General features: G+C 43.9%; 1 protein-coding gene across 2 annotated transcripts in view; it reads left to right on the top strand.

Annotated features, from left to right (window-relative positions):
- The window catches only part of LOC117355991 (phospholipase-B 81-like), a 197,677-nt gene that overhangs the window by 35,599 nt on the left and 134,862 nt on the right, over nucleotides 1-27,216 (top strand). For both annotated transcript variants that reach the window (XM_033935208.1, XM_033935209.1), the window contains 2 exons: nucleotides 17,096-17,179; nucleotides 20,935-21,073. In XM_033935208.1, coding sequence (XP_033791099.1) covers nucleotides 17,096-17,179; nucleotides 20,935-21,073 — 223 coding nt within the window. The remainder of the gene's footprint in view (nucleotides 1-17,095; nucleotides 17,180-20,934; nucleotides 21,074-27,216) is intronic.

Raw genomic sequence — 27,216 nt, 5'->3', positions numbered from 1 at the left:
CTTAATAATTCCAGCACAAAATTTATATACCCTTCAAACAAATCAAGTATAATGTGTAAGGTAACCTTCAGAGGTGCTATCCTCAGGATGTATTCACAACTCAGACAATCCCTTAATAGGAAACACCAGCTGCTTCATTAGATCAAAAATTTATGTTCAGCCTTACTAATAACATATTGATAACACGATAATGCATTAATTGTTTGTTTAATGACGTTAAAACATTTTTAGGGGATTAACATGGTCTACCTTCCCAGTCGTAGCAATCTTCTTCTGACTTAAATCACTGGAAATTAAGTCAAGGCAGAAGATGACATTGGAGGAACAATGGCTTAGAGCCATTGCTATCACTGTCCCCACCACCGAGAGCCTTCTTTGCTACCTTTGCCCCCCCAATCCCAGAGATCCTCCCTTGCTACCACTGCCCTACCTGGAGAGCTGCCTTGCCACCACTGCCCACACCCCAGAAAGCCACCTTGCTGCTGCCCTTCCAGAAAAGCAGCTTTGCCACTGACCACCATTTGCTTCCTCCTGTGGCTACTGCTGCCCGCTACCTAATACCACAATCGCCGCTGCAGTCCACTATATCCCCACCTTTAATCTTCCTAGCCTGCCAGCAGTGTTAGCGATTAAAGTAGAGTACTGCCAGCAGACTAGCTGGCTCCAGGTTCTCGTGGTCTCTTCAATCTCTGTTATACCGGAACAGGAAGTTACATCAGCTGTTCTGGTGTTGCAGGGACTGAAGAGACTGGAGCCTGCTGGTAGTGTTCTGCTTTAATTGCCAGCACTGCTAGCTGGCTGTGAAAGGTTAGAGGAAGGAAAGAAGGAGAGAGACCTAACCAGAGAGAGATACCTGACTAGGGTGGATAGGAGGGAGGGAGGAAGGAGAGAGACAGAGTGTGACCAGGGTATGAGAGGGAGGAAGGAGAGAGACAGAGAGAGAAAGACTTGAACAGGGGGGGGGGAGAGAGAGAGAGAGATAAGTGACCAGGGGAGGGTGGGAGGGAAGAAGAAGAGAAAGGGATGACTGACCATGGGGGGGGAATGAGGGAAAGAGGAAGGAGTGAGATACCTGGCCACAGGGGGAGGGAGAAAGGAAGCAGAGAGAAACTTGACCATGTGGGAGAGATACCTACGGGGATAGAGGGTGGGAGAGAGAGAAAGATAACCATTCACAGGGAGGGAGAGAGAGGGTAGGAGCACTGAAAGATTTGCTGGGAGAAAAAGGTGCAGATGGAGGTATAGGGTAATGTTTGAGAGGGCCAGATTTGAAAATAGGGATGGACAAAACAAGGGAGATGGTGACAGAGAGGAGGGAGGGAGAGAATGTTAAGCATGGAGTGGTAGAGAGAGGGAAGGGAAGGAAGAGAGGGTACCCATGTAAGGGAATGGGAAATAAAGGAAGGGGAGGGAGATGATGGTGCCCATGAATGGCAGAGGAGACAAAAAGTGGACAGCTTTGAATAGGAGATAGAAAAATGAAAGAAAAGTTGTCCATGAAAGATGGATATAATGCAGGAAGAGAAAAAAAGAAAGTGTGAATAGAGCACAGGGAAGCAGAACCAGAGATGCAAAACCAAATGATTAGAAAGATAAAATCATCAGACAAGAAAGGTAAGATAAAGCACAGTTACTTACTGTAACAGGTGTTATCCAGGGACAGCAGACAGATATTCTCACTGATGGGTGACGTCACCAACGGAGCCCCAGTATGGACCACTTCAAAAGTGCATCGCCATTGTAAGTCTTTAGAACGTTCGCGATAGCCCACACTGCGCATGCGCAAGTGCCTTCCCGCCTGATTTAGGTGTGCAGTCCCTCAGTTAAGATAAGCCAGCTAAGACGCCAACCCGGGGAGGTAGGTGGGTTGTGAGAATATCTGCCTACTGTCCCTGGATAACACCTGTTATGGTATGTAACTGTGCTTTATCCCAGGACAAGCAGGCAGCATATTCTCACTGATGGGTGACCTCCAAGCTAACAAGAATGGGACGGTGGGAGTGTTGGCCTTTAGGAGAATAAATTTTGTAATACAGATTGGCCAAAGTGCCCATCCCTTATGGAGAAAGACTTCAGACAATAGTGAGAAGTGAATGTATGAACATGAGAATCAGGTGGCAGCTTTATAGATTTCCTCAATGGAAGTAGATCTAAGGAAAGCAACAGAAGCTGCCATAGCTCTAATTTTGTGGGCTGTGACACGACTCTCCAGTGCCAGTCCAGCCTGAGCATAACAGAATGAGATACAGGCAGCCAGCTAGTTGGAAATTATTCTCTTGGAAACAGGATGCCCCAACTTGTTTGGATCAAAAAAGATAAACAGTTGGGGAGATGTTCGATGTGGCTTTGTCCGGTCAATGTAATAGGCCAAAGCCCATTTACAATCCAGAGTGTTCAAAGCGATTTTTCTGGGTGAGAATGAGGTCTAGGAAAAAACACTGGTAGAACAATCGACTGATTGAGATGAAATTCTGAGACAACTTTCGGTAGAAACTTAGGATGCGTGCAGAGAACTACTTTATCATGGTGAAAAACTGTGAAGGGTAGATCTGCCACCAATGCTTGTAACTCACTGACCCTCCTGGCAGAGCTGAGAGCAATAAGGAAGATAACTTTCCAGGTGAGAAACTTGAGGTGAGCTGTGGCCATTGATTCAAATGGTGGTTTCATCAAACTGGAAAGAACCACATTAAGGTCCCAAATGACAGGCTTGAGAGGTGGTTTATCATTGAAAAATCCTTTCATGAAACTGGAGACCAAAGGATGAGCAGTAAGAGATTGTCCCTCGATTGGCATGTGAAAAGCTGTAATAGCAATGAGATAGGCTCTGATAGATGTAGGCTTGAGACCAGAGTCGGATAAATGGAGTAGATAATCTAACACCAATTCCACTGACAAGGAAGTGGGATCATGTTGATGAAGAAAACCTAGTCCACTTTTGTTGATAACATTGTTGGGTGGCTGGTTTCCTGGAGGCATCAATAATAAGTCGAACAGGCTGAGAGAGATGTAAGTCAGATGGATTCAGCCCAAGAGAAACCAAGCTGTCAGGTGCAATGATTGCAGGTTGGGATGTAGTAGTGATTCCTGATGCTGAATAAGCAGAGTAGGAAAAACTGTGAGAGGTGTGGGCTCCCTGGAGCTGAGTTGAAGTAGAAGGGACAACCAATGCTGTCTGGGCCACTGAGGAGCAATGAGAATAATGTTGGCCACCTCTTGTTTGAGTTTGAACAGAGTCTTCAACATGAGAGGATTTGGAGGAAATGCATATAGAAACAGGCCCATCCAATCCAGGAGAAAGGCATTGGCTTCCAGACAGTGAGGAGAGTAAAGTCTGGAGCAAAACTGGGGCAACTTGTGATTGTGGGGAGTCGCAAACAGATCCACTTGTGGAGTGCACCATTGAACAAAGATGGACTGGAGAGCTGCAGAGTTGAGAGTCCATTCGTGAGGTTGAAGAATTCTGCTGAGGTTGTCTGCTAGCGAATTCTGCTACCCTTGAATGTAGACAGCTTTTACGAACAGGTTGTGAGCTGTCGCCCAAGTACAGATTTTCTGGTCCTCCTGACACAACAGGAGAGAGCCCATGCCTCCTTGCTTGTTTATGTAGTAGATTGCTACTTGTCTGTGCGAAGGAGGAGAACTTGAGGGCAGAGGAGATGATGGAATGCCTTGAGGGCATAATACATCCCTCTGAGCTCCAGGAAATTGATGTGAAATTTCCGTTCTCTGGCGGTCCATAGACCTTGGGTCTGAAGATCATCCATATGCGCCCCCCAAGCATAAGGGGATGCATCTGTCATCATGACCCTGTGATGAGGGGGTAAGTGAAAAAGGAGGCCTCTGGATAGATTGGAGGAGGTCATCCATCACTGAAGCGACTGCAGAAGAGATGATGTTTCAGATATATGTTGTGATAGATGATCCATTGCTTGTGACCACTAGAATGCAACAGTCCATTGAGGAGTGCGAAGGTGTAGTTGTGCCAGTGGGGTCACATGCACAGTGGAAGCCATGTGTCCTAGAAGAACCATCATGTGTCTTGCAGTGATGGATTGAAGAGGACACAGTTGTTGACATAGGCAGATGAGAGCCTGAAGGCAGTCTGATGGGAGAAACACTCTCATGAGAGTGGTGTCTAGGATAGCTCCAATAAACTGAAGACGTTGAGTCAGAATGAGATGTGATTTGGGGAAGTTGACTTCGAATCCTAGAACCTGAAGAAAAGAAATGGTCTGAGATATTGCTTGGACCACTTCCTGAGATGAAACAGCCTTGATCAACCAGTCATCCAAGTAAGGAAAGACTTGGAGGCCATGTGATTGGAGAGATGTGACCACTACAATCAGACACTTCGTGAAGACACTGAGAGAAGAGGCCAGGCCGAATGGAAGGACCTTGTATTGGTAGTGACGTTGATTATTTGAAAACTGTCACACCTGTGCCCCCAAAGAGTGCAACAGGCAGTCGGGTAGTGACATGTTGCTTCAATCTGGCTTGGTCCCTTTAGAATTAGGGTGCCTTTCAAATTGGTTACCACTAGGCAGATGCCTATCTTAACTTATCTCCAAGGTTCCTTTAAAGAACGCCACGTAGTCAGAATGGCCTTGGTGAAAAATCATAAGCTTTATTTGGCCACTGGCCTCAAAATCACAGTCCATCACAGGTTTCAATGTGAGCCTGAAAATATAACCAAAAGAAAAGGTTCCTCAAAACAAACTTTTAACTCAATTGCCAGCTCTGGGCTTTAGTAAGCAAATTATATACAATCCTCTTCACCAGAGTCTTAAGGTTAGGCATACATTATGCAGGAAAAAGAATACAATCCTTTAGCTTAAATGTTTCACTGTTGTACATCAGCTGAAATAAGCAGCTACCTCTTCCTTAGCTGCAGGATGGGAGTCTATGGCAGTGGTTAATGAGCCAGCCCTACTGGGCTGCTGGCACAGGTAACCATGAGGATGAGACAACAATTATACTTTTGTGCAAGTCCTTTAGCAAGGTACACAGACAGTTATACAGCATTAAGCAGGAGACAGTAAATACTGGTTCTCAAAGCTGAATTCAATCCAAACTGAGCTGGTGTTTAACAGAGAAAACTTAGCAGTTTTAAATCCAGAGGTTTCAATATGTTTCTGCGAAGCACGCAGGCTGAATGCAATTAACAGGCTGCTATAGCAACCACTATCAGCTGGGGTTCTTGCATGGAGATCTGTTAAGAGTCAATCAGAGAAACAAACAGGCTGAGTTTCCTGCTCAGAATTTGGCTTTAATTTAGTAACTGTTTTTTACAGTGAAGGATACTGTCCTTTTGCTTAAAGCCTAGAGGAAAAATGCAGAAAACTTTACAGTCCAAAATTAACCTCTCTGGTAGCCCACACAGTCTGCTTACCAGAGGGAAATAAAAACCAGCCATGGAAAACATCCAATAGGCTCACATTTGTTTCAAGCCACTTCCATTTGACAAGCCAAATCTCAGTTGTAGCATTGCTGTCTTCCCATATCATATCCTCACTCAGCTCTGAGGAACAGACTCCTGAAGGAAGGTTTCCTTCACCTTGCTCATCTCTCATTTCCCAGTCAGGGCTGCCTGCTTGGTCTGGGGTAAGTTCAACTTATCCTGCCTTCCACTGTTCCCTGCTGAGCCTCACTTTAAGCTGAGAGAAAAAAAACACACACCCTTGGCTTCAGTGGGGGAAGGGCTTTCCTTCCTCTGCGTGGGACGTTTCTCTGAGGGAAAACTGTCTTTCTGTTTTCTGCCTTACAGGAACTGGATAATAGTATGGCAGGGATTTCCTGCTTTGCTTGGCACTGCTTCAGGTAAGGCAAACCTTTCCTGTTCTGTCTCAGTCTCATCTTCACTGCACATAGGATAGTCAGCTAAATTACTGTCATGGGCTCTGAACTAGTCTTCCCTTCTGCACTGGGGTTTGTATGTTTTCCTATATTTCTCTGTGATAAACCTTGGTATTGCAGTAGGTTTGTCACAAAACATAGGTATTTCCTGGAAGCCGGATGAATTGGAATGTGTGTGTAGGCTTCCTTGAGATCCAGAAAGTATAGTCAGTCATTCTGATTAAGTAGAGGATAAAGCAGGGCAAGGGAGAGCATCTGAAATTTCTCCTTGACTAGAAATTTCTTGAGATCCAGAATTGGTCGCAGTCTAAGAACTAAGAAGTAACAGGAGTAGAATCCCTGGTTCTGCTGAGAGAGAGGAACTTCCTCAATGGCATTCAGCAGGAGAAGGGATTGAACCTCCTGGAGAAGAAGAGAGGACTGTGCAGGATCCAAAGCAAACTCTCTTGGAGGATGGTCTGGAGGCAGGGTATGAAAATGGAGAGTGTAACCCTGATGGTTAAGACCCAGAGGTCTGATGTGATGAGCTCCCAGCGAGTGATGAAAAACTAGAGACGGCCTCCGATGGGCTGAAGCAAAGACTGGAGGGTTGTGACGGTGGCTATGCCCTGAAGAAACACATCAAAAAGGCTATGTGGGTTTTTGGGGAGTAGCCTGTGGTTCTGTTGTTGACAAGATTGCTGATTTTGCCTTCTAGGTTGAAACTGAGGAGGAGCAACAGGCTTGACAGCAAAGCGTCACTGGCAAGAAGAAGCTGGTCTGATGGGACAAGAAGGTGGAGGCTTCTTTTTAGGCTTGACTAGAGTGTCCCACCTGGTCTCATGAGCTGACAACTTCTGAGTAGCTGTGTCCATGGAGGGACCAAAAAATTCATCTCCCAGACACGGAACATTTGCAAGCCTGTCTTGATGGTTCACATCTAGCTCGGATACATAAATCCAGGCCAGGTCTCTCATGGCTACAGATATGACTGCAGCCCTGGAGGTAAGTTCAAAGGTGTCGTAAGTACCATATACTTCAGCTGAAACAGATCAGAAACATGGTATTGGAAAACAGGAAGTTTGCGTTCTGGAATGTATCAGAAACATGGTGTTGGAAAGCAGGAAATTTGCATTCTGGAATGTATTTCTGGAAAAGTGAAATCTGTTTATTAATAATAATAATTTTATTCTTTATACCGCCATTACCAAACGTTCTAGGTGGTTTACACTAAGAGAAACTGGACAGTAAATGCTTGAGGTAAAATGAAAAATGAAAATTCTAGTTGCCAGAACGGTTGGCCAACATAGCATTTTGGTACAGGCATTTGTCAAACCGATCCATTGCTTTGCCCTCTCTGCCAGGGGGTACAGAGGCGTAAACTCTAGCCCCCAAAGAGTTCTTCAAAGTAGACTCAACCAGGAGGGACACATGTGGAAGTTGTGGTTTGTGAAACCCAGGAATAGGAACCACTCTGTACAGAGAGTCCAACTTGCGAGGAGCCACAGGGATGGTAAGTGGCGTTTCCAGATTTTTATAAAAGGTTTCCTGTAAAATATCATGAAGGGAAATCTTGAGTAGTTCCTTAAGCAGTTGATCATAATCTAAGGTCTCTAGGAACTGTTTAGATTGTTTGGAGTCAGCTTCAAATGGAATGGTTGCGTTTGCAGGTCTCTATGTTGGTTCCATTGCTCATAACTTTGTCTTACATGGTCAAATCAAGTATTCCTTGTTTTTAATATTTTTTATTTTTCATTTTGCATATCGATTTCTATTAGGAGCACTTAATTTTTTATTTTTAATGTTTAGGATTACTTAACACTAATATTGGCTCTTTATACATTAGTCTTCCCATTTTAAACCCTTTCTATATATATTTTTTTTTCAACATACTTCTGCTGTTAACATTCATTCCCTGATTTCTAATATGTAGCTTTGTTCTCTATTAGCTTGTTCCCCCATTTTCCTCTTGTTCATTGACATGTTTTTGTAATAACATCATATTTTATTACCATATGATTTGACTTTATGATTTCATTTAAAGATATTATATTCCATTTTATCTGTAAGGTCAAACAATTGATATGCTGTTATGTTTTATGTTTCATGCCTTTTATGATAGCTGTCACTTTCTTTTCCTTTTTTAAATGACATCATATTTTGATTCTATTTGTAGTTTACACATTTCATATACTGTTATGTCTAATGCCTTTCATGATAGCTGTCACCCTCATCATCATTTTTTCAGGATGGTTTTATTTTATTGTAAGTTTTTAACTATACGTCTTTATATGATGTTATGGTTTTATTTGATGTCTTTATGTTTTTTATGACAGTTGTTATCTTCATTTTTTGCGGTATACTTTATACCTTATTTACCATGGTAGGTGCCCTCTCATCACAAAACAATGTTACGAATCCGGCACTTTTTGTAAACTGTGACTCATTTGTTCACCTCTGTGTCACGCCTTTCTGTTTTTCTGTTCTTTTAGCTTTCACTTTTATTTCTCATCAACCTTGTTTCACTGCATGTTTCTTTCCTTGTGTTTAGTAAATCATTTTGTTCTATTAACTTATGTCTATTACTTTCTATATGTTTTTCAAGTATTTATCTCCTCTTCTCTTTGTCACATCATCACACTTCTCTTAGGCATGGCATGACAACACCTTCCTTTTAGTTTATTTTATATAATTTTTATTATTTTATGATCACCATTTATTCTTTTAGTGTTTATAAGTTTTTAAATATTGCCAATATTGTTTATATTATTTCAGTATTGTATTTATTTATTAGGACCCCTGATGAAGGTGTTTGTCCGAAACACGGACTGTGTTGGGTCCCTTGGTTGGTAATAAGATTTTTATATTACTGCATTTTATTTTGGGATAATAAATTTTTGCCTGCATCGTGTACATTGTCTGCAGTTTTTGTTTGTTCTCATGGATAAAGTCTCTGACATTTCATGAAAAAACTTGGAAAAAGAGGACTTCTCAGACAATACAGGAGTCTCCTGAGAGGAATGGTGAAGAGAGTCATCATCTGAAGAGGATCCTGTTCAGAGTTCCCCCACAGGTCTGAGTCTTGAACAAAATGTGGACCGTGCCGAATACTCAGTGTTGAAGGCTCAATATGCTTTAGTTTTTGCAATGGCTTCCGGGACCGGACCAGAGTCGACTCTGTGTCGAGGATGTCCGGTGCTGGCGAGTCGACGGTGCCGATTCTGTTGTGGGAATCATCCTCACCGGAGGATTCTCCACTGCACGTGCAACTGGTGTCAAGGGCTCAGACCGGACTGGCACCGGGGGAGTCGGTGTTGACATGGGTAGAAGTTGGGTCGGCACCAGCATTTGGAAATACTCACCGAGTTCCTCTCTAAGCAAATTGTATATTTTTTTGCTTCAGGGTAAGCATTGGTACCACTAGCTTTTTTGCCAGTACCTTCGGTGAGGGTCTATGCTCCAGCAATGAGGAGGCCGATAACGAGGCACTCACTGAGAGCGGGGTGATTTTTGGGCTTTTTTGAGGTCAGCAGGATTTGTCTCACTGCTACTTTTGACCTGAGGCCCAGAAGGGGTGGGGGAAGGCTTCTTAGCTGGCTTACCCACAGAAGGCTGCGACACCGAAGGTGTTTCTGTCGGTGTCAACTTCAGCACTGAAGATGTCCGAAGTGATGTCGAGTCCCCTTCCATCCTGGCGCCGAAGAGAAGTCGCTGTTGGATGAGCCAGTTCTTTAGTGTTCTCTTCTGCAACAAAGAACAGCAGGAACGGGTCTCTGGACGTTGCTCAGGCCCCAAACATTGGAGACACCAGCGATGCGGGTCAGTCATGGAAATGGGGTGAGCACAGCGTCCACACTTTTTAAAACCTGTCTACGGGCGGGACATTGAAGGGAAAATGGCCCCGGCAAGATTGGAATCGGAGGCCAAGGTGATTGAATAGGCCCCACCTGGCTGAACCCGCGAGAGGTAAAAACCAAAAATGGTGTTTTCTTTTTTAAAAAAAAATAAAAGAAAAAAAAGTGACTGAAACAGTAAAACAAATCTGCGAGCGGGAAGGCAGCAAGAAAAATTTTCAACGGCCGTCAAAACACATCTTCGTAACTCCACGGAAACTAAGAAACTGCGCGTCTACATCGGGCGGGAAGGCACACACGCTTGTGCGGTGCGGGCTATCGTGAACTTTCTAAAGACTTAAAGTGGCGATGCAGTTTTTTTTTTTCTGTAATATCATGTTTATTAAGACAGAGAATAAACGCTTGCAGAACAGATCGAACCAAAATCTAAATAAAAAATGAAACACAAGGTACATCCATGGCAGCGGATAATCGAACAGGCAACATCAGCAACAGTACCCTAAACATTAGTGCACTGCAGGTACAAACAAAGGCAACAAGAAACACAAGCTCTAAATAACAGGGTTAGAGAGAGGCACAAGTGTTGGCAATGTAAGCCGAATATCTCTGTCCCATTTAACAATAACCTCACAGAATCCCCAAACGATTCAACACATACACACTCCAGGCAGGGGCAACCAAGCCCTCCATACAAACACACACATACCCACACTCACAAACATAACCCATACTCCATTCATACCAGATGTGGTCCTCCGGAACACTGAATCACCGATGCTACCCCAGAGTGACAATGAGCAATAACAGAAGGAGCACAAGAAAGAGCACAAAAGGAAGTGCCCATGCAGGCTCCAGCATATTCCAGTCCATCATACACCCCCTGGCGAACCTGGGAAAGGTAGAGACAGCAAAGCAGTGACAGGAGGTGAGGCGGAACCACAGAACTATAAGTGGAATGTGGAAAATGAGAGCAACCAAAAGTGTGCACAGAGGTAAATGTCATGGAGAGCAGCAATAAAACTCCCATCTGTTACATGCAGACAGGGAATATCAAGCAGTAAGTTGTAGAACCCCTTCCTACAGTCCACAGTAGGCCTTCCATACCATTTAAGGTCGATATGAGTAAGAATCCAATTCATAGCGGGCCTGTTGCTTCATTAATGCTATCCACATAAGGTAGGAAGGAGTCGCCGCAGAGGCCCAGTCTTTCAGGATAAGCTTTATCCCCAGTAGCAGAGCATGCAGGACAAATTTTTAAGAAGACACATCCATGCCCTGCTGAATCAAAACCTGTACATCCTCCAATAAGAGAGCTGAACAATTCCAGGGAAAGCACAGTTAAGCAAGCCCAGTAAGCAACAGCGTATGGGTTCCCAAAAATGCAGTTTTGGGCAGTCAAAAAAGGAATGGAGGAAAGTCTCCCGCTGAAGTTTACATTTAGAACAGGCCCATGGCATGCCCCCGTGAACGAGTAAGATATGCCCTGTGTAATATTTTGAATTGGGTCTCCTGCAGAGACACCGCCTTTACGTGAGGATAGAGTGTCTGAAAGAGCAGCTGCAAGTCATCCCCAATTCAGCAGACCATTCCCTGGCCAAGTGGGACAAACTTCCCCCCTGACAATCTCTGCCCTCTGCATACCAAGTGGATATCCTGTTAGAGGAAGTGGGAGTGGAAAGAAAAACCAGGTCCAATCTACTATACATCCATCGTTCCCCATGGGTCCTTGCTAGAGAATGAAAGTACAGTGTTCCCCAGTCATTCGCGGTTCACAGTCCCGGTCATTTGCGGAATTCTCTGATCGGGACTTCCTGTGCTAAAGTCGGGCTTCACCAATCAGGAGTTCCATGTCAAAGAAGCTCCTGATTGATGAAGTCTGACTTTAGTGCACGAAGAGGCAGTCGGAGCATACCGCGAGTGATTTCCTTCACTCGCCGGCGCTCCAGCTGCCCTATTCTGCCTCCCCAGGCGAAAAACTGTATTAGCATTTTTTTTAAATATTCGCTGTGGTTCTGGAATGGAACCCCCGCGAATATCAGCGGAGTATTGTAGTGATGAATCTGGGTGTACATGTATGAATAATTGAAAGCTAAACACCAATCGGTTCACATTTGCTCGAATGAAGGGAAAAGGCCCCCCCCTCCCCCAAGGTGTAAAACATCACCCAATGTGGTATCCCACTCCTCACGATCCGGGAGACCCGCAAGCCCGAAATAAACTCAGTTGCGAAGATGAGACATGAAAGGGGACACATTGGGCAGCTGACCCTGCTTCGTGTGCCACCACCGCCATGCTTTCTGAAAGGAAAGTAAGAATGGTAAAGGGTCTGCAATGAGTCCCCCATGACACCCCCCCCTTTCCCATGAATGAAGCAAGAAAAGGAGTCTGGCAGGCAGCAATCCAAAAAAAGGTTCGAAGGGGAGTAACGCAGGAGGACACCAGGTGTTCGTGGATCCATCGGAGAAGTGCCGCAACATTGTAAAGCTGAAGGTCGGAAAGACCTAAGCCCCCCCCCCCCCTCATTCTTTACTTTGGAACAATTTTAGACTGCTGATACGGGCCATCTTGCCACCCCACACAAAAGCCCATATAATGGACTAGTAAAGTCTCTCGTCTGTACAGGTAAGCCACACCAGGATATCCCCTCTTCTTTCTCTCGCACAATCACTAGGTTTCACTATTTTCGCCTACGCTGACGATATACAGTTGCTTTACCCGATTAACACCTCAAACCTTTCAGATATTACTGAGCTAAATGCCAAACTGGTTATCTTAAGCGATTGGCTCCTCTCTAACAAACTCTCACTCAATGTCGACAAATCCTGCGGTCTTCTTCTCCCCATTAAAAAATCCGAAACAATACCTGGAACAATTTACATCAAATCCACACTATTACGTATGGAGACTAAAATAAAATTATTAGGCGTCTTTCTAGATAGCGAACTTACATTTCACGATCACATCAGCTCCGTTGTAAAAACTTGTTTCTTCAAACTACGTATCATTCGTTCCCTCAGATCTATTTTAACTAACGACTCGATTAACATACTAATTCATTCCCTAGTCATCTCACACTTAGACTATAGTAATTCTCTTCTCAATGGACTCCCCCAAAAAGAACTACGACGGCTGCAACTTGTTCAAAATACTGCTATTAAACTCATTTACAATGTCGGCAAGTTCGAACATGTCACTCCTCTTTTCAAAGAGGCTCACTGGCTCCCCGTCTCTCATCGGATACTTTATAAAATTATATTACTTACTTTCAAAATCAAACACTCACACCTACCCCTATTTCTTGATAAACTTTTAATCCCCCAAAGTTCTCCTCGTTCCTTAAGATCATCCGATCAAAAACTCCTTTTCATTCCTTCTCTAAAAGAATCCTTTTACACCAGGAATACTAACTTCGCCATAACTGCACCCACATTATGGAACTCTCTCCCCCAATTTCTTCGGGACGAAATTCAATTACCAAAATTTAAGACTATTCTTAAAACTTATCTATTTAAAGATGCCTACGCCAAATCTTAATCTTTTCCTCGTCCTCTCGTTGATTTCTTTTTCAATCTAATTATCATCCTCAGAGCATATCACTCATACCAGGCACCCCCGCCCCCCGTGTTATATCCCTTCCCTCTATCTCATTTCTCCTAAGACTATGTAACTTTTTCCTAACCCTCCCACTTACCCTCAATGTCAGGTCTGTCTATACGTTTTATATGTTTCTATTTTTCTTACTACTCTCTCTAAACACAATTAAATATATCTTGCTTTCCTATTTAAATTTTATTGTTAACCGGTCAGATATTTGTTTTATGATCGGGGTATAAAAAACCAATAAACTTGAAACTTGAAACTTTGGATCAGGTATAATAATTTTGGAAACAAGACCATTTTAACTGAGGCAACTTATGGCAAAGGGTTTTGATTTTGCCTATGGTAGCATACAATTTATCAGGATTGGTGTACAACATGATGCCCAAATATTTCAACTTACCAGGGGCTATGCCAATGCCAAGCTGAGCAACCCAACGCAGTGAAGCTGGGGTACCAAGCAGTAGAGCCTCCGTCTTATCACAGTTGATTCGAAGACCTGAGAATTTCCCATAGTGTGTGATAATGGACATAATGTATGGAATATTCCGGTCGGCATGCCAAACAAACAACAGCATGTCATCAGTGAACATGCTGATATGATATTCCTGAGAACCCACCCGCAAACCCTTCAAGCTTTGATCATGACGGATGCGGATCGCCAGAGGTTCCAGGGATAAAAGAAAAAGGGAGAGGGGCATCCCTGCCTCGTACCATGCCCCAACGAGAAGGGGTCAGAAACTCCCCCATTCACTAGCAGCTGAGAGTGTGGATTATGATATAAGGCAGACACCCAAGCAAGAAAATCACCCTGAAAACCAAAACGCTCCAGAACCCAGAAGAGATGTTTCCAAGAGACCATGTCGAAAGCTTTCTCAACGTCTAGGCTGGTGATCAAAGCCCTGTCAGGTGGGGCATAAGGAGATTGCAACACCGCCAAAACCTTCAGCAAGCTCATGGAGGCATGTCTGCCAGGCACGAAGCCCACCTGATCTTCATGGACAAGGGAGGGAAGGAAGACAAGGGAGGGAAGGCCAAAATACTAGCAAGCTGCTTAATGTCTTGGTTCAACAGGGAGATTGGCCTGTAGAACCCAAGAACATCTAAGGGCCAGCCTGGTTTGGGAAGGATGAAAATGTGAGTTCTATTATGAGTCCCCAGGCGGGGTCACATTGCGGAGTCCCATAAAATATGCTTGTAGGGGTTGGAGCACCGTAGGGGTCCAAAAGCATATAAAATTCATGACCCAACCCATTAGGGCCCGGTGTTTTGGCTAATTTGAGTTTTTTAGTGGCCTTTTGAAGCTCCTCCCCCATTATAGGGCAATTATGAGCACTGTTTTGCTCCTCGGACATCGTGGGACTAGCCAGATTCTGAAAGAAGAGATCGCTGGCATCAGGGTCATCTGGCTGAGCCGAGTAAAGATCGGTATAGAATTTCACAAACTGCTTCATGATAGCCTGGTGTTCAGTGTGTGTCGTACCGTGTTTGTCCTTAATGGAGGTTATGATATGTCTGGCTTTGGGTGGGCACACCAGGTTGGCCAACAGGCGTCCGGTTTTATCTCCCCAATGGTGTAATTTGTACTTAAAGAAATAGATACTTCGATTCGCTCGTTGATTCAGAAGGTCATTAAGTTGGGTCTTGAGCAGACCCATAGCCTCTCTGGTTGCATCGTCAAGATCTGCTATGTGTTTCTTATGCAGGTTGTGAAACTCCTAGGACAAGGAGATTAGTCTCTGATCTCTACGCTTTTTCAACGCCGCAGAATATTCATGACCGTTTTAGCTGCTTCCCAATATATAACAGGACCCACATCCTCCACTGAATTAGTGTGAACAAAATAATCCCATTTCTGTTTAAAAAGGGGAGGAAAATTGGCATCGGAATATAACTGGGGAGACATTCTCCAGATGTGAGTAGCAGTTGAGGGACTATACTGCAAAGTGAGGCCCAACAATGCATGGTCAGACATCAAAGGCTCCATGAGCTGTGTCTCTAACAACTTGGGAAAGAACGCTTCAGAGAGGAGAAGATAATCTATACAGGAATACACCGCATGAGGGTGGGAGTAAAAGGAGAAGTCGCATTCGCTCACGTGCAGAGTGCAGGAATCCAAAAGACACAGTTCTTTCATGAGGAAGTTCACCCCCCCTGGAGAAGTGACCTTTCGAGGGAGATTTGGCCGACTTACAATCCCAGGCAGGATTGGCTACTACAGTACATTGAAGTCCCCTCCCAGGATAAGGGAATGGGACCCCAGGGGTGACAAAAGACCCACCAATTTAGAGAAAAAGCTATGTGAATACGTGTTAAGGGCATATACATTACAAAGCACTAAAGGAAAGCCCCATAGGTCCCCTACCAAGACAATGTATCTCTCCTGAGGGTCCGTAATTTGTTGTTGTATGTGAAAAGGTATATTTTTATGGATAAGGATGGCCACTCCATATTTCCGAGTTGTATGGGACACATAATCCACCTGGCCCATCCAGTCTCTCCGAAGCTTGGCATGCTCTGAATGGGTCAAGTGTCTCCTGTAGAAATGGTATGTCAGTACGCTCTTTCTTGAGATAGGCTAAGATCTTGGTGCACTTAATGGGTGAATGGATCCCGTCCACATTGATATATTTTACATTCAAGTGTGCCATAGCCTAGTACCTGTACCAAACAGCATGAACACAAGGTATACATCAATGTTTGTAGTGAGGGGGGAGTCCCAGCTAAGTCCTCCCCCCAACTCAGTAACGCTCAAGGATATCATCGGGTCAAAAAAGAGGATTACTATTGTGGCATTCAGAGTCCGGACTACACACACCATCCATACAAACTCAGTCCATGCACACCCCCACCTCATGCACTCCCCACCCTCCACACATACCTTCTCCTTCCCCCATAAAAGCACGGAAAAACCATGCAAACCCCCGAAAATGACAATATCTAATTCTAAATCTAACTTAAACTCGCAGAATGAATGCTGTTTCAAACATCTGTCTTCATCTATTTGTGTTCAGTTCCTAATCCTTTGAATCATTTTTACTTAAACATTTGATTTACAGACAAATGCTAACTGATATGTTTCTTCAAAGGAATTTTTTAAGTATTTCAATGTGACCTGACCAGCTGCTGAAATATTTCTTTTGGGTATTGAATGCAATTGTATATCCATAATGGGGAATCTTTGGTAATACTGGAAAAATATTGGCCAAAAAGGATAATAAAGTGAAGAGCCAGTGTCTATGGGGGTTGATTCAACTTTTATGAGGCTAGAAATGAGACAATGCTCCCCCCTTTTGTGTTCCGTCTCCCAGCCCTCATCTGCAAGCAAATTGCCAGCAAAATGGAGCTTGAGCCACGAGGCTCGTCTTCTTTTCCCTACCTGCCCTGCCACAGCACACAGCCGACCGGAAGTCTTCCCGATGTCAGCGCTGACGTTGGAGGGAGGGAAGGCTTAGCTTAAGCCCTCCCTCCGATGTCAGCGCTGACATTGGAAAGACTTCCGGTCGGCTGTGTGCTGCGGCAGAGCAGGTAGGGAAAAGAAGATGAGCCTCGCGGCTCGAGTTGCTTTGAACCCCGCAGGATTCCCATGACCCTAGGGGGCGTCCCCACGGGATCCCCGTGACCCAAAGGGGGAACCCGTGGGATCCCCGCGGGTCCCGCAGGATTCCTGTCATCCCCGTTCCCGTTCCCGTGCAGCTCTCTAGTGACAACTTCCCACTTATTGGGATCCAGCGCTTACTGTACAACTACCTAGAAATTTTCCTTTGTGCAAGGGAATAACTTTTCTTTTTTAAATGTTTTGTTTTCAGGGACATGTCTCACCACTTTGCAAACTTCTATCCACAACTGATCAATAACCCCTTGCAGCAGAAGAGTGTTAAGGACTTCGTGTGGTATGTAGCTTACAATTAGTAACACAGGGCCAATGAAGAAGTTGTTGTGACTTGCTGTCTTCAGACAGGCCAGATTATCCCTGCTTCTGTCACAATGTCCCGGCTGGCTTTTGGATAGACAATATTCTGGTACTTTTCACCAGAGAAATAACAAGGCATGAAGTAGAGAGTTGCGCGGGGACAGAAATCCCACCCATCCCCGCCATGATCCTCTCCTTCCCCACCCGTCCCCGTCAGGATCCTCTCCGTCCCCACAAGGAATTACTCCATCCCCATAAAAAGTAGCAATTACTTCTGACAGGATCATCAATTCCACAGTTTCTTTTGTGTTTGCGCTGCTGTTTTCCATGTGGAATCTCTTTGGTAGAACCTTTTTTTTGTTTTCTGTTCAGGTAATTAACTTATAAACCCCCTCTTTTACTAAGGCTGACATGTCCATTATATTATATGGACGAACCCTGCTTCCAAAGCCTTCCATCCCTGTGGGAGTCCTGTTGTCTAGAGGGGGTCCCCGTGGGAGTCCTGTTGTCTAGAGGGGGTCCCCGTGGGAGTCCTGTGGGCCAGAGGGGAGTCCCATGGGTTAGGAGGGGATTCCTGAGGGACCCCCACGGGATTCCCGCGATCCCCGTTCCCGTGCAGACCTCTAGCATGGAGGAAAACAGCCTACTCCCTTCCAGTGGCTTACGTGGAAGAGCAGGAACCTGGGACAGCACCCCATTCTCTGGCCGGTGCATTCCCCTCCTCCAGGCAGCTAAGGGTGCTGGAGTGGTTCCAGGTCTGCAGTCTGCCTGCACACGGCCATCAGCTCTGCAGGTTCTCTCCCCCCCTTCCTCCCGAACAGGAAGTTGACGTCAGAGGGGGCAAGGGCCAGAGGACTGGAGATCTGTGACCATTACAGTATCCTCAAGCTTCTTGCATCGACGGCAGACTGCCCACCCCACCCTTGGTATGAGGCTGGAAATGCCCACCCCACACTTGGTATGCCACTGCTCCCTTCTTCTGCAGTTGCACCCCTCTGCTAAGTCGGGGGAGGAAGAGTAATAACTAGTCCCACTTGGCCATAGCATAGTAGCACAAAGATGAAAACAAAACAAATACAATTTTATTTTAAGTTTCTTCAGTCAGAACAGTGGCCTGCCTGTAAAGGATGATTTTTGCATAGTAGTTCAAACAGTGATTCTCCAGAAATTGGATTACTGCAATGCATTATATCTGGGGATAGCATCTTCTAGATGTAGAGCCTTGCAGGTCAAAATGCAACTACACGGTTAATATGTGGAGGGAACAGATTCGAACACGTAACACCATTATTGAAATGGCTCCATTGGCTACCAGTAAACTCCTACTAGTACTATTATAGAAACATAGTAGATGACGGCAGAAAAGGGCTACAGCCCATCAAGTCTGCCCACTCTGCTTACCCACCCCCTGTCTATGCCCTAATGACCCAATTTCCTTATCTTGACCCTCGTAGGGATCCCACATGGGTATCCCATTTATTCTTAAAGTCTGGCACGCTGTCTGCCTCGATCACCTGCACTGGAAGCTTGTTCCAATGATCAACCACTCTCTCTGTGAAGAAATACTTTCTGGTGTCGCCATGAAATTTTCCGCCCCTGAGTTTGAGCGGGTGCCCTCTTGTGGCCGAGGGTCCCTTGAGAAAGAAAATATCATCTTCCACTTCGACACGTCCCGTGAGGTACTTAAATGTTTCGATCATGTCTCCCCTCTCCCTACGTTCCTCAAGAGTGTAGAGCTGCAATTATTACTTATTATTTCTAAAGCACTATCAGATGTATTCAGCACTGTAAAGAGTCACGATGGAGATTGTAAGTTCTTTTGAGCAGGTGCTATCTAAACAGACAAACAGGATGCCAGGGTGGGGTATATAGTTGGGGCAATGGTTAATCTGCTGGCTAGGGTGGTGAGCAGCGGGCAGTGGGGAGTAGGGATATGGATTGAAGGCTATATCCAAAGGTAGGTTTTCTGTCTGCTTTTAAACAAGGAAAGGGCAGGGGGTGTGATGGACGAACTGAGGTAGTTTATTCCAGGCATACGAGGCAGCTAGATGAAAGGAATGAAGTCTGGAATTAGCAGTGGAGGAGAAGAATATAGATAAAAGCAGCTTATCAGAGGAACTCATAAATAGGTACACCTACGCTGCTATAGATTAGGTTCCTACTACACAGCCTTGGGGTATCTAAATGAAGGCACCTAGTTATAAGATTGACCCCCAGTATCATTTGTGGGGTGTTTGCCCATCTGGATCTTCTGGGGATGGGGTTCTTTATCCTCGGAGGTATTCTGGGACTCCCCTTCTGGTTCCCTTCTGGATGTATTCTGCTTCTTCACCTTTTCTTTAAAGTTTTATTTTATTTTATTTTTTTTACTCTTGTTTCTCTCAGCAGGGTTGGTTCCACTTTCTAGATTTTTTCTGGTGCAAGTTCAGTAGCTTGTCATGCTTTTGCTTTCAGTAGGGTCATGTATTTGCTTTCATGCTCTCTTTCTCTCTAGGGTTTTGTGACTGTGCTAGCCAGAGATAGTCTTCTCCCTCGGTACTATTTTTTTTCACATTTATAATCCACTTAGATGTAAATTATTTAGGGAGATGGGCTGAACCTTTTCCTCTCACTGTAGAGAGATAATGGCTGGGGAAAATGGAGCCAAGGAAATGGCTACTAGACAGGATATATATACCAATATTTATTTCCAAGGAGTGTCTTCCTCCTGATATTGTCAGTCACAGGTAGGATAGTCAGACCCTGTCAAAACTCTTGTGAGTATTGTAAAGTCAAAAGAAAATAAAGAAACACTTCTCTGGTAGCGCCATCAGAGGTCTCTGGAGATCCTTAATAGAGCAGAATCTGAGTGTCTCAACAAGGGCACTTAGGGGTCAATTTAAGAAAGGTCTTTAAGTATTTGGCCTGTATAGCTAAATGATCAAATAGGACCACACAAATAACTGTTCTGACTTTGGTCATTTAGCTAGGTGGGTGCTGGTACTAAATATTGATTGATACCCATATAGCTTCCAAGTAGCGGTTGAAGATACACTCACTTCCCACTTGCCCCCTCCCCCCAATATGATCTGGAATTCTCCTTATACCTACTCATCTGTAGTCCACCCCACAAAGGGTCTATTGTATCATCCCTGGTGATTTAGTGGGGTAGACTAGGCAGAAGCGATCCTCACTTGCTTCTGCCTCTAGTGGCTCTCTCTAAAAATGGCTGCTGTGAGCTGTCGTGGTAGTCTCCATAGTACTACCACTAAAGGTCAGGCTTCTATATTTGGACACCTGATCTCTAGTGGTAGTACCAGAGCTCATGGTGGCCATTTTCTAGACGGAGCTGCTAGAGGTAAGAGTGAGTGGAGATTACTCCTGCCCATGCTGCCGTTTGGATCACCAGGGGCAATACAGTAGGCTCTAGGAGTAGGGGAAGGAAGGGGAGTATATGCAGCTTGCTGTCCTAGGAAATTCTATTTGTGAACCAATGTGCAATTGCAAGATATCTCTGTGTCTGTTCCCGATTGGTTTTCATTCAAGCCCCTGAGGTAGCCCTTGAGGGGGCAAAACATTGCCATTTTGGATTGGTAGAGAGTGTTATGTTTATCTGATTATAAATAAATATTATATTTCTCAATGACTTTGGTCTACTCCACATCTTTTGCCGTTCTGAATCTACAGTTCTACTTCTTTTTTGTCTACAAATTAAGACCTTGATATTTCTATAAAGACCTTCTCTGTACTTCATAGGAAACAATACCAATGGACCAAACAGCAAATATCATGCAACAAGGATGACCCATTCTGGCATCACGCAGGATATGTCATATCCCAACTTCATGGACTATGTGATGGGGCAGCAGAGTGGGCAAAACGTAATGCTTCAAAGGTAAAAAAAAAAACCCAACAAAAACCAACACAAAAACCCAACAACTAAATGAACTCAGTTACTATGTTTGGCTTCGGTTAGGATGGCTGAAGGTTTACATGTGGGATTAAAGGGATATGTGGCTTTTCTGTAGTCTTACATTGGAAGAGAGTAACTTATTTTTCTTCAGAAGAAAATAAATGGTCAGTTCTTTCTTCCAAATGAAGGGCATCTCTGCGATATCTATTTAGAAAAATTTCTATTCCACTCGATCTAAAATTCTTGGTAGATTACAAGATGTCATGCAACAAATCAAGGCCCTTTTTTACTAAACCGTGGTAGAGGTTTCTACCATGGCCTAGGGCGTTAAATGCTCCGACGCTCATAGGAATTCTACGAATGTTGGAGCAGCGTCAGAGCATGTAGCGCTCATGACCACGGTAGAAACCTCCACTATGGCTTAATAAAAGGGGGAGGGGGTTGTAAAACAATATAAATAAAATATATATGACAAGACCAAAGCAATATTATTGGAGCTATAACCTCACCATCAGGCATTACCTTTTTCCTGCAGAGAAAGAAAATGTTTTAATGTAAAGGTTATAACAATACTGTATGCTTTACAGGCATTAAGAAGTTAACACAGCTAAAGTGTATGAGGGAAAGAGGGGATTAAGGCAAATGGAGCTGGTGGAGAGAGAGAATTAGTAAGTAGGTAGAGATGACCTCGTGGCTGTGCTGATTGACCAGAATATGGTGATTTTTGTATGTAGCCGACTTTGATTAAAGTAGTTCAAGCTGCTGTTCTCATGGGCGGAAAAGGCCCAGGCTATAAGTCAACCATGTGCATAAATTAGTACCTGCTACTGTGACTGGTCTGGGAGGAGTTGCGCCCACTGCCAGAGAAGGGGAAGGGGCACGCGGCATAGGGGCGCCACCTATTGCCTGCACTGCCTTCTTTGTATGCAAATCTCTCTCTCATGCATGTTCATTGTGGATATCCTGAAAACCTGGCCTGCCTGTAGATATCGAGGACCGGACTTGGGCAGCCCTGCGTTAGGCTACTCCACCATGAGTGCTGTCTGGTCCAGTGACTCAGTGCTGTTTACTATGTAGAAGGACCCATGTTTACTTTCCAGCTTCAATCTTCCATTCCCTAATCACAGTCCTCAGACGATGGTGACATCTGTTGGCTAGACTTAGTGCCCATGATTATAGGCTTCTGGAAGGAGCCCTGGTGAATGGCCCTCAGCAGAGGACTGTCGGTGCCATATGTGAACTAAGAAATATGGGAAGAGGATATAAAACAGGGAAATCAATTTTCAGATCTTAACCAGAAACCCAGAGGATCAGGAGAAATCTTCTGCTCCACCCCCACCCAATGTAAATTCAAGTAAGTATTTGTAATTAATATTAAAAAATAATGCTGTAAGCTACTGTATTCATAAGAATTGCCATACTGGGTCAGAATGCCATCAAGCTCAGTATTCGACAGTGGTCAATCCAGATTACAGGAACCTGACAGGGTCTTAACAAGTAGCAAGATTCTTTGCTACTTAACCCCATGGATTTGCTGTGGCTTACCCTAATATCAGTTTACGGACTTTTTCAGAAACGTGTTGAAATCTTTAATTAACCCAGTTTGCACTAACTGCTCATAGCAGCAACAAATTCTGGAGCTTAACTATGGGGCTCATTTTCAAAAAATGGACACATCCAAAAAATGGCATAAATCGGTACATGGAACGTTGTGCTCACCAAAACGTCCAAGTGCCGATTTTCAAAATCCGCATTTGGGACATCTTGCTGTGGTATTCTGTAATATCTCACTGCTCAGACACATAGGGACGATGGCTTTACTTAAAATTCAAATACAACAACATACAGGCCTTAGGCACCTGGGCCAATAAGGGCCTTAGGCCTCCTACTCTGTACATCCTGGGATGTACTGGGAAAGGCGTAAGACTCCGATTGGCCCAGATACCAAAGGCCATGGGAGTGGTCTTTGGTATCTTGGCCAATCAGAGTCTTAGGCTCCTATGGGAGGGGCCTTAGGTATCTGGGTCAATCAGGGCCTGCCACAGAAGGGAGTGGGCATCCCTCTTGCCAGTCTTCTCCTACAGGTACAGAGTTGGGGGTGCTGGGTGATCAAGGGGGCCCAATGGCAGAAGGAAGTGGGCAACCCTCCTGCTGATTTTGGATGTGAGGGTGTCGGGAGTGTTATGTAGGAGGGATCGTGGGGGTGGGTATCGGAGGGTGGATCCTTTGCAACTACCAGCTCATCTGATCACGGCAGAGGTATTCTCCCTCCCCCAATCAGCTCAGCCGGCAGGACTCCCCAAAGCCTCAGTTTTGGGGAGTGTACTGCCACGTATCTATCTAACAAGGGTGTGCAATAGTAACATCCAAAGAAAGCATCAGAAGAATATGATATTTTATTGCATAAACATCAGATAAACATCAGATAATACAGATACCCCAGATAATACAGAATATCACCAATGTCTGCCATGTCCATCCTAACAATCAGGAACCCGGTCGATTGATGGGTCGGTACAGTACACGGGGCTTCCCTTGGCTGCAGCTGGATTCAAAGAACAAAGTCCCAGGGTTGCCTTTTATATACTTTTTCTCATCACGTCTCACACACTGCTGTTTTTGCAGTAAACCAATAGGTGTCTTTCTTATCTCCCAGCTCTCACGGCTGAAATGTTAATCGCTGCTTGAACCCTCCCTTATCGCAGTACCATAAGAACCCTTCCTCGGCAAGACATGAAACAGCACAGGATGCAAGTTGAAACAACTTGCTCTCATGAAAACAAGTTAAAAGTTGGCACAGAAAAACAAGAATTGAAGCTTCACATACAAGTGGCCACATATGCCATGCCCTAGCCAGCCATAGGCATAACAGGGAGTCCTGCAGGCTCAGCTGAACAAGGATTCCCTTCCACAATTAGCTGATGGCAATGGATCCTTCAACAAAGATAGGCATCTGGGCCACCTATCATAAGAACATAAGAATAGCCTTGCTGGGTCAGACCAATGGTCCATCAAGCCCAGTAGCCCGTTCTCACAGTGGCCAATCTAGGTCACTAGTACCTGGCCAAAACCCAAGGTGTAGCAATATTCCATGCTACCGATACAGGGCATGCAGTAGCTTCCCTCGTGTCTTTCTCAATAACAGACTATGGACTTTTCCTCCAGGAATTTGTCCAAACCTTTCTTAAAACCAGCTATGCTATCCGCTCTTACCACATCCTCTGGCAATGCATTCCAGAGCTTAACTATTCTTTGAGTGAAAAAAATTTTCCTCCAATTGATTTTAAAAGTATTTCCCTGTAACTTCGAGTGTTCCCTAGTCTTTGTAATTTTTGACGGAGTGAAAAATCAATTCACTTGTACCTGTTCTACTATCTTTATGATCAGGCAGGTGTAATTCTCTAACCGGCGCTGATTGACTTGGGCGCTGGTCAGAGAATCAGGTTAAGGCGTTCTTTAAAATAAGACGCGATTCTGCATAGGACGCCGGTGCACAATTCTCAGTTGTTCTATACAGAATCAGGTCCTATAGGTTCAGACTCTAGAACTATTGCCAGGTTATTTGTAGAATTATATGCAGATATTTTATACATTGCAGAAATCACCATCTGAACATCACATTGATGCATTCCTACTTTCTATCCAAAAATCTTTAAATGAAAAAAATAGTTGGACGCTTAAATGAACCAATCACAACTTTGGAAATATGTAAAATTATAAAAGCATTAAAAAAGAACAAACACCTGGTAATGATGGTTTGGATATAGCTTTTTATAATTGACCAATAATGGAGAGAAAATCTATATACTTCTGTGATAATGACGTAACTTGTATTAACAATAATCACAGCTTTAATTACAAAAATTTCATAATAAATATTTATGTGAAAACTCAGACCCTGAACCCGTGAAATAGTGTAACAACACCAACTGAGGTTCAATGGGGGACCATCATAGTTTTTCACTGTCCCCTAATACCATCCAAACATGTTGAAACAATAAATACAACAAAGTACTTATCTGAATCAAATGGTATTCCGTTGATATAGAACCTCAGAGGAGTTAAAGTGACTTGTGCAGTTAAAAACAAAACCAATGTTGATTGTAGAAAAATTCACTCTAATGAACCTGTCCCCCCCTAGTAATCCAAAGCAAAAATAACCGTTAGAGAAACATAACTAAATATAATATAATATAACCCACTACTCGGGTCCTAAGGGAATGTGTATATCTCCCGTTAAGATCTACCAATCTTACTCTCTATCTTAAGACTATATAAAAAATACCTGTTAGTGGCACAGAACATCAGAGAGGTAACAATAACAGGACTGGCTGGCTGAGAGTGTGAGTATGAAAGTATTCCCCAGAGCGACTGTTATATTCCAATCCCACCGGAAATGACGGAACCTCAACCAGGAAACAACGGCTTACCCACACCATTGATGTTAAGTCAATAACCATTCAATTTCATGATTTAAACCGTGTGGGGTCAATGTATGCCATTCAAAAATAAATCGCTGTTCCCTCCGGATCAGAGATCCCGAGAGATCACCCTCTAGATCCCTGATCTGGATGAGAACAGTGTATTTAAGATCATCAATTGAATGTGATTCCTCAATCCAATGGGCTGCAAGGGGGGCTGACATCCTATGATTACGGATACTACTCAAATGTTCGGAAATTCTGATCTTGACCTTACGAGACGTCTGACCTATATAAAGTTTTTGACATGGGCATTTTATACAATACACTACCCCTACGGATTCACAATTTGTTCCTGATTGTAAATTAAACTTTCTCCCTTGACCCGTGGGGATATCCACATAAGAAATATCCCATACATACTGGCATAAGCGGCATTTACCACACGCTTTGTGGGGTTGGAAATTCCTTAAATCATATCTTACCTGCCTGTATTTTAATTTCTCCCCCAAATTCGGGGCCCTGGAGAAAGCGAACTTAGGTCTCTCCTGGAAAACCGTATGATACTGGACAATAGGCCAATATTTTAGAATGATCTGCTTTATGTCCTTACTTTTACTGGTATGTGGCATAACACATACCAAATCATCAAGATTATTGTTGTTTTTAGAATTTGTTTTCATGACCCAAGGTCTATGGCAGTTTTTTGCTCGTTTCCAAGCCTTCTTGTTATACATTCTAAAGGCCTCATCATCAAAATCTCGCTCATTAGAGCAGATTCTCCTGAAATGGAGAAACTGCCCTATTGGAATGCTGACTCTTAGAGGCCGTGGATGGAAACTTTGATATTGCCGAAGGGCATTCCGATCCGATGGTTTTTTGTGAAGAGTGGTGGAGGGGCGCCCATGAACTTTGTATACTTTAATATCAAGGAATGAAATCTGATGGCTATCATGCTGATAAGTAAATTTAATGTTAGGATCCCATTGATTCATCTCTTCCATAAATGTTTTGAGCGCCTCATTCCCACCAGTTCACACAAAAAACACATCGTCAGTGAATCTCTTCCAACACCGTATGTGTTTGAATGATGGTGATTTGTATACATGGGTCTCCTCAAACACCATCATAAAGAGGCAAGCCAAATTTGGGGCAACAGTAGCCCCCATTTGTAAATGACAAATTCAGCCAAGTCATTCAGCAAGGACTTGTTAACCATCTGAGAATTTACCAAAGACACAGCTTCCACTTGGGGAATATTAGTATACAATGCTATCACGTCAGCCGTGACAAGAATGCATTGATCCCACCAAGTGTAACTGGAGATATACACATTCCCTTAGGACCTGAGTAGTGGGTTATATTATATTATATTTAGTTAGGATTTCTCTAACGGTTATTTTTGCTTTGGATTACTAGGGGGGGACAGGTTCATTAGAGTGAATTTTTCTACAATCAACATTGGTTTTGTTTTTAACTGCACAAGTCACTTTAACTCCTCTGAGGTTCTATATCAACGGAATACCATTTGATTCAGATAAGTACTTTGTTGTATTTATTGTTTCAACATGTTTGGATGGTATTAGAAGACAGTGAAAAAACTATGATGGTCCCCCATTGAACCTCAGTTGGTGTTGTTACACTATTTCACGGGTTCAGGGTCTGAGTTTTCACATAAATATTTATTATGAAATTTTTGTAATT

This window comes from Geotrypetes seraphini, chromosome 2 (assembly GCF_902459505.1).
Source record: "Geotrypetes seraphini chromosome 2, aGeoSer1.1, whole genome shotgun sequence".
Classification (NCBI taxonomy): domain Eukaryota; kingdom Metazoa; phylum Chordata; class Amphibia; order Gymnophiona; family Dermophiidae; genus Geotrypetes; species Geotrypetes seraphini.
This window is presented reverse-complemented; position numbering and strand designations above follow the sequence as displayed.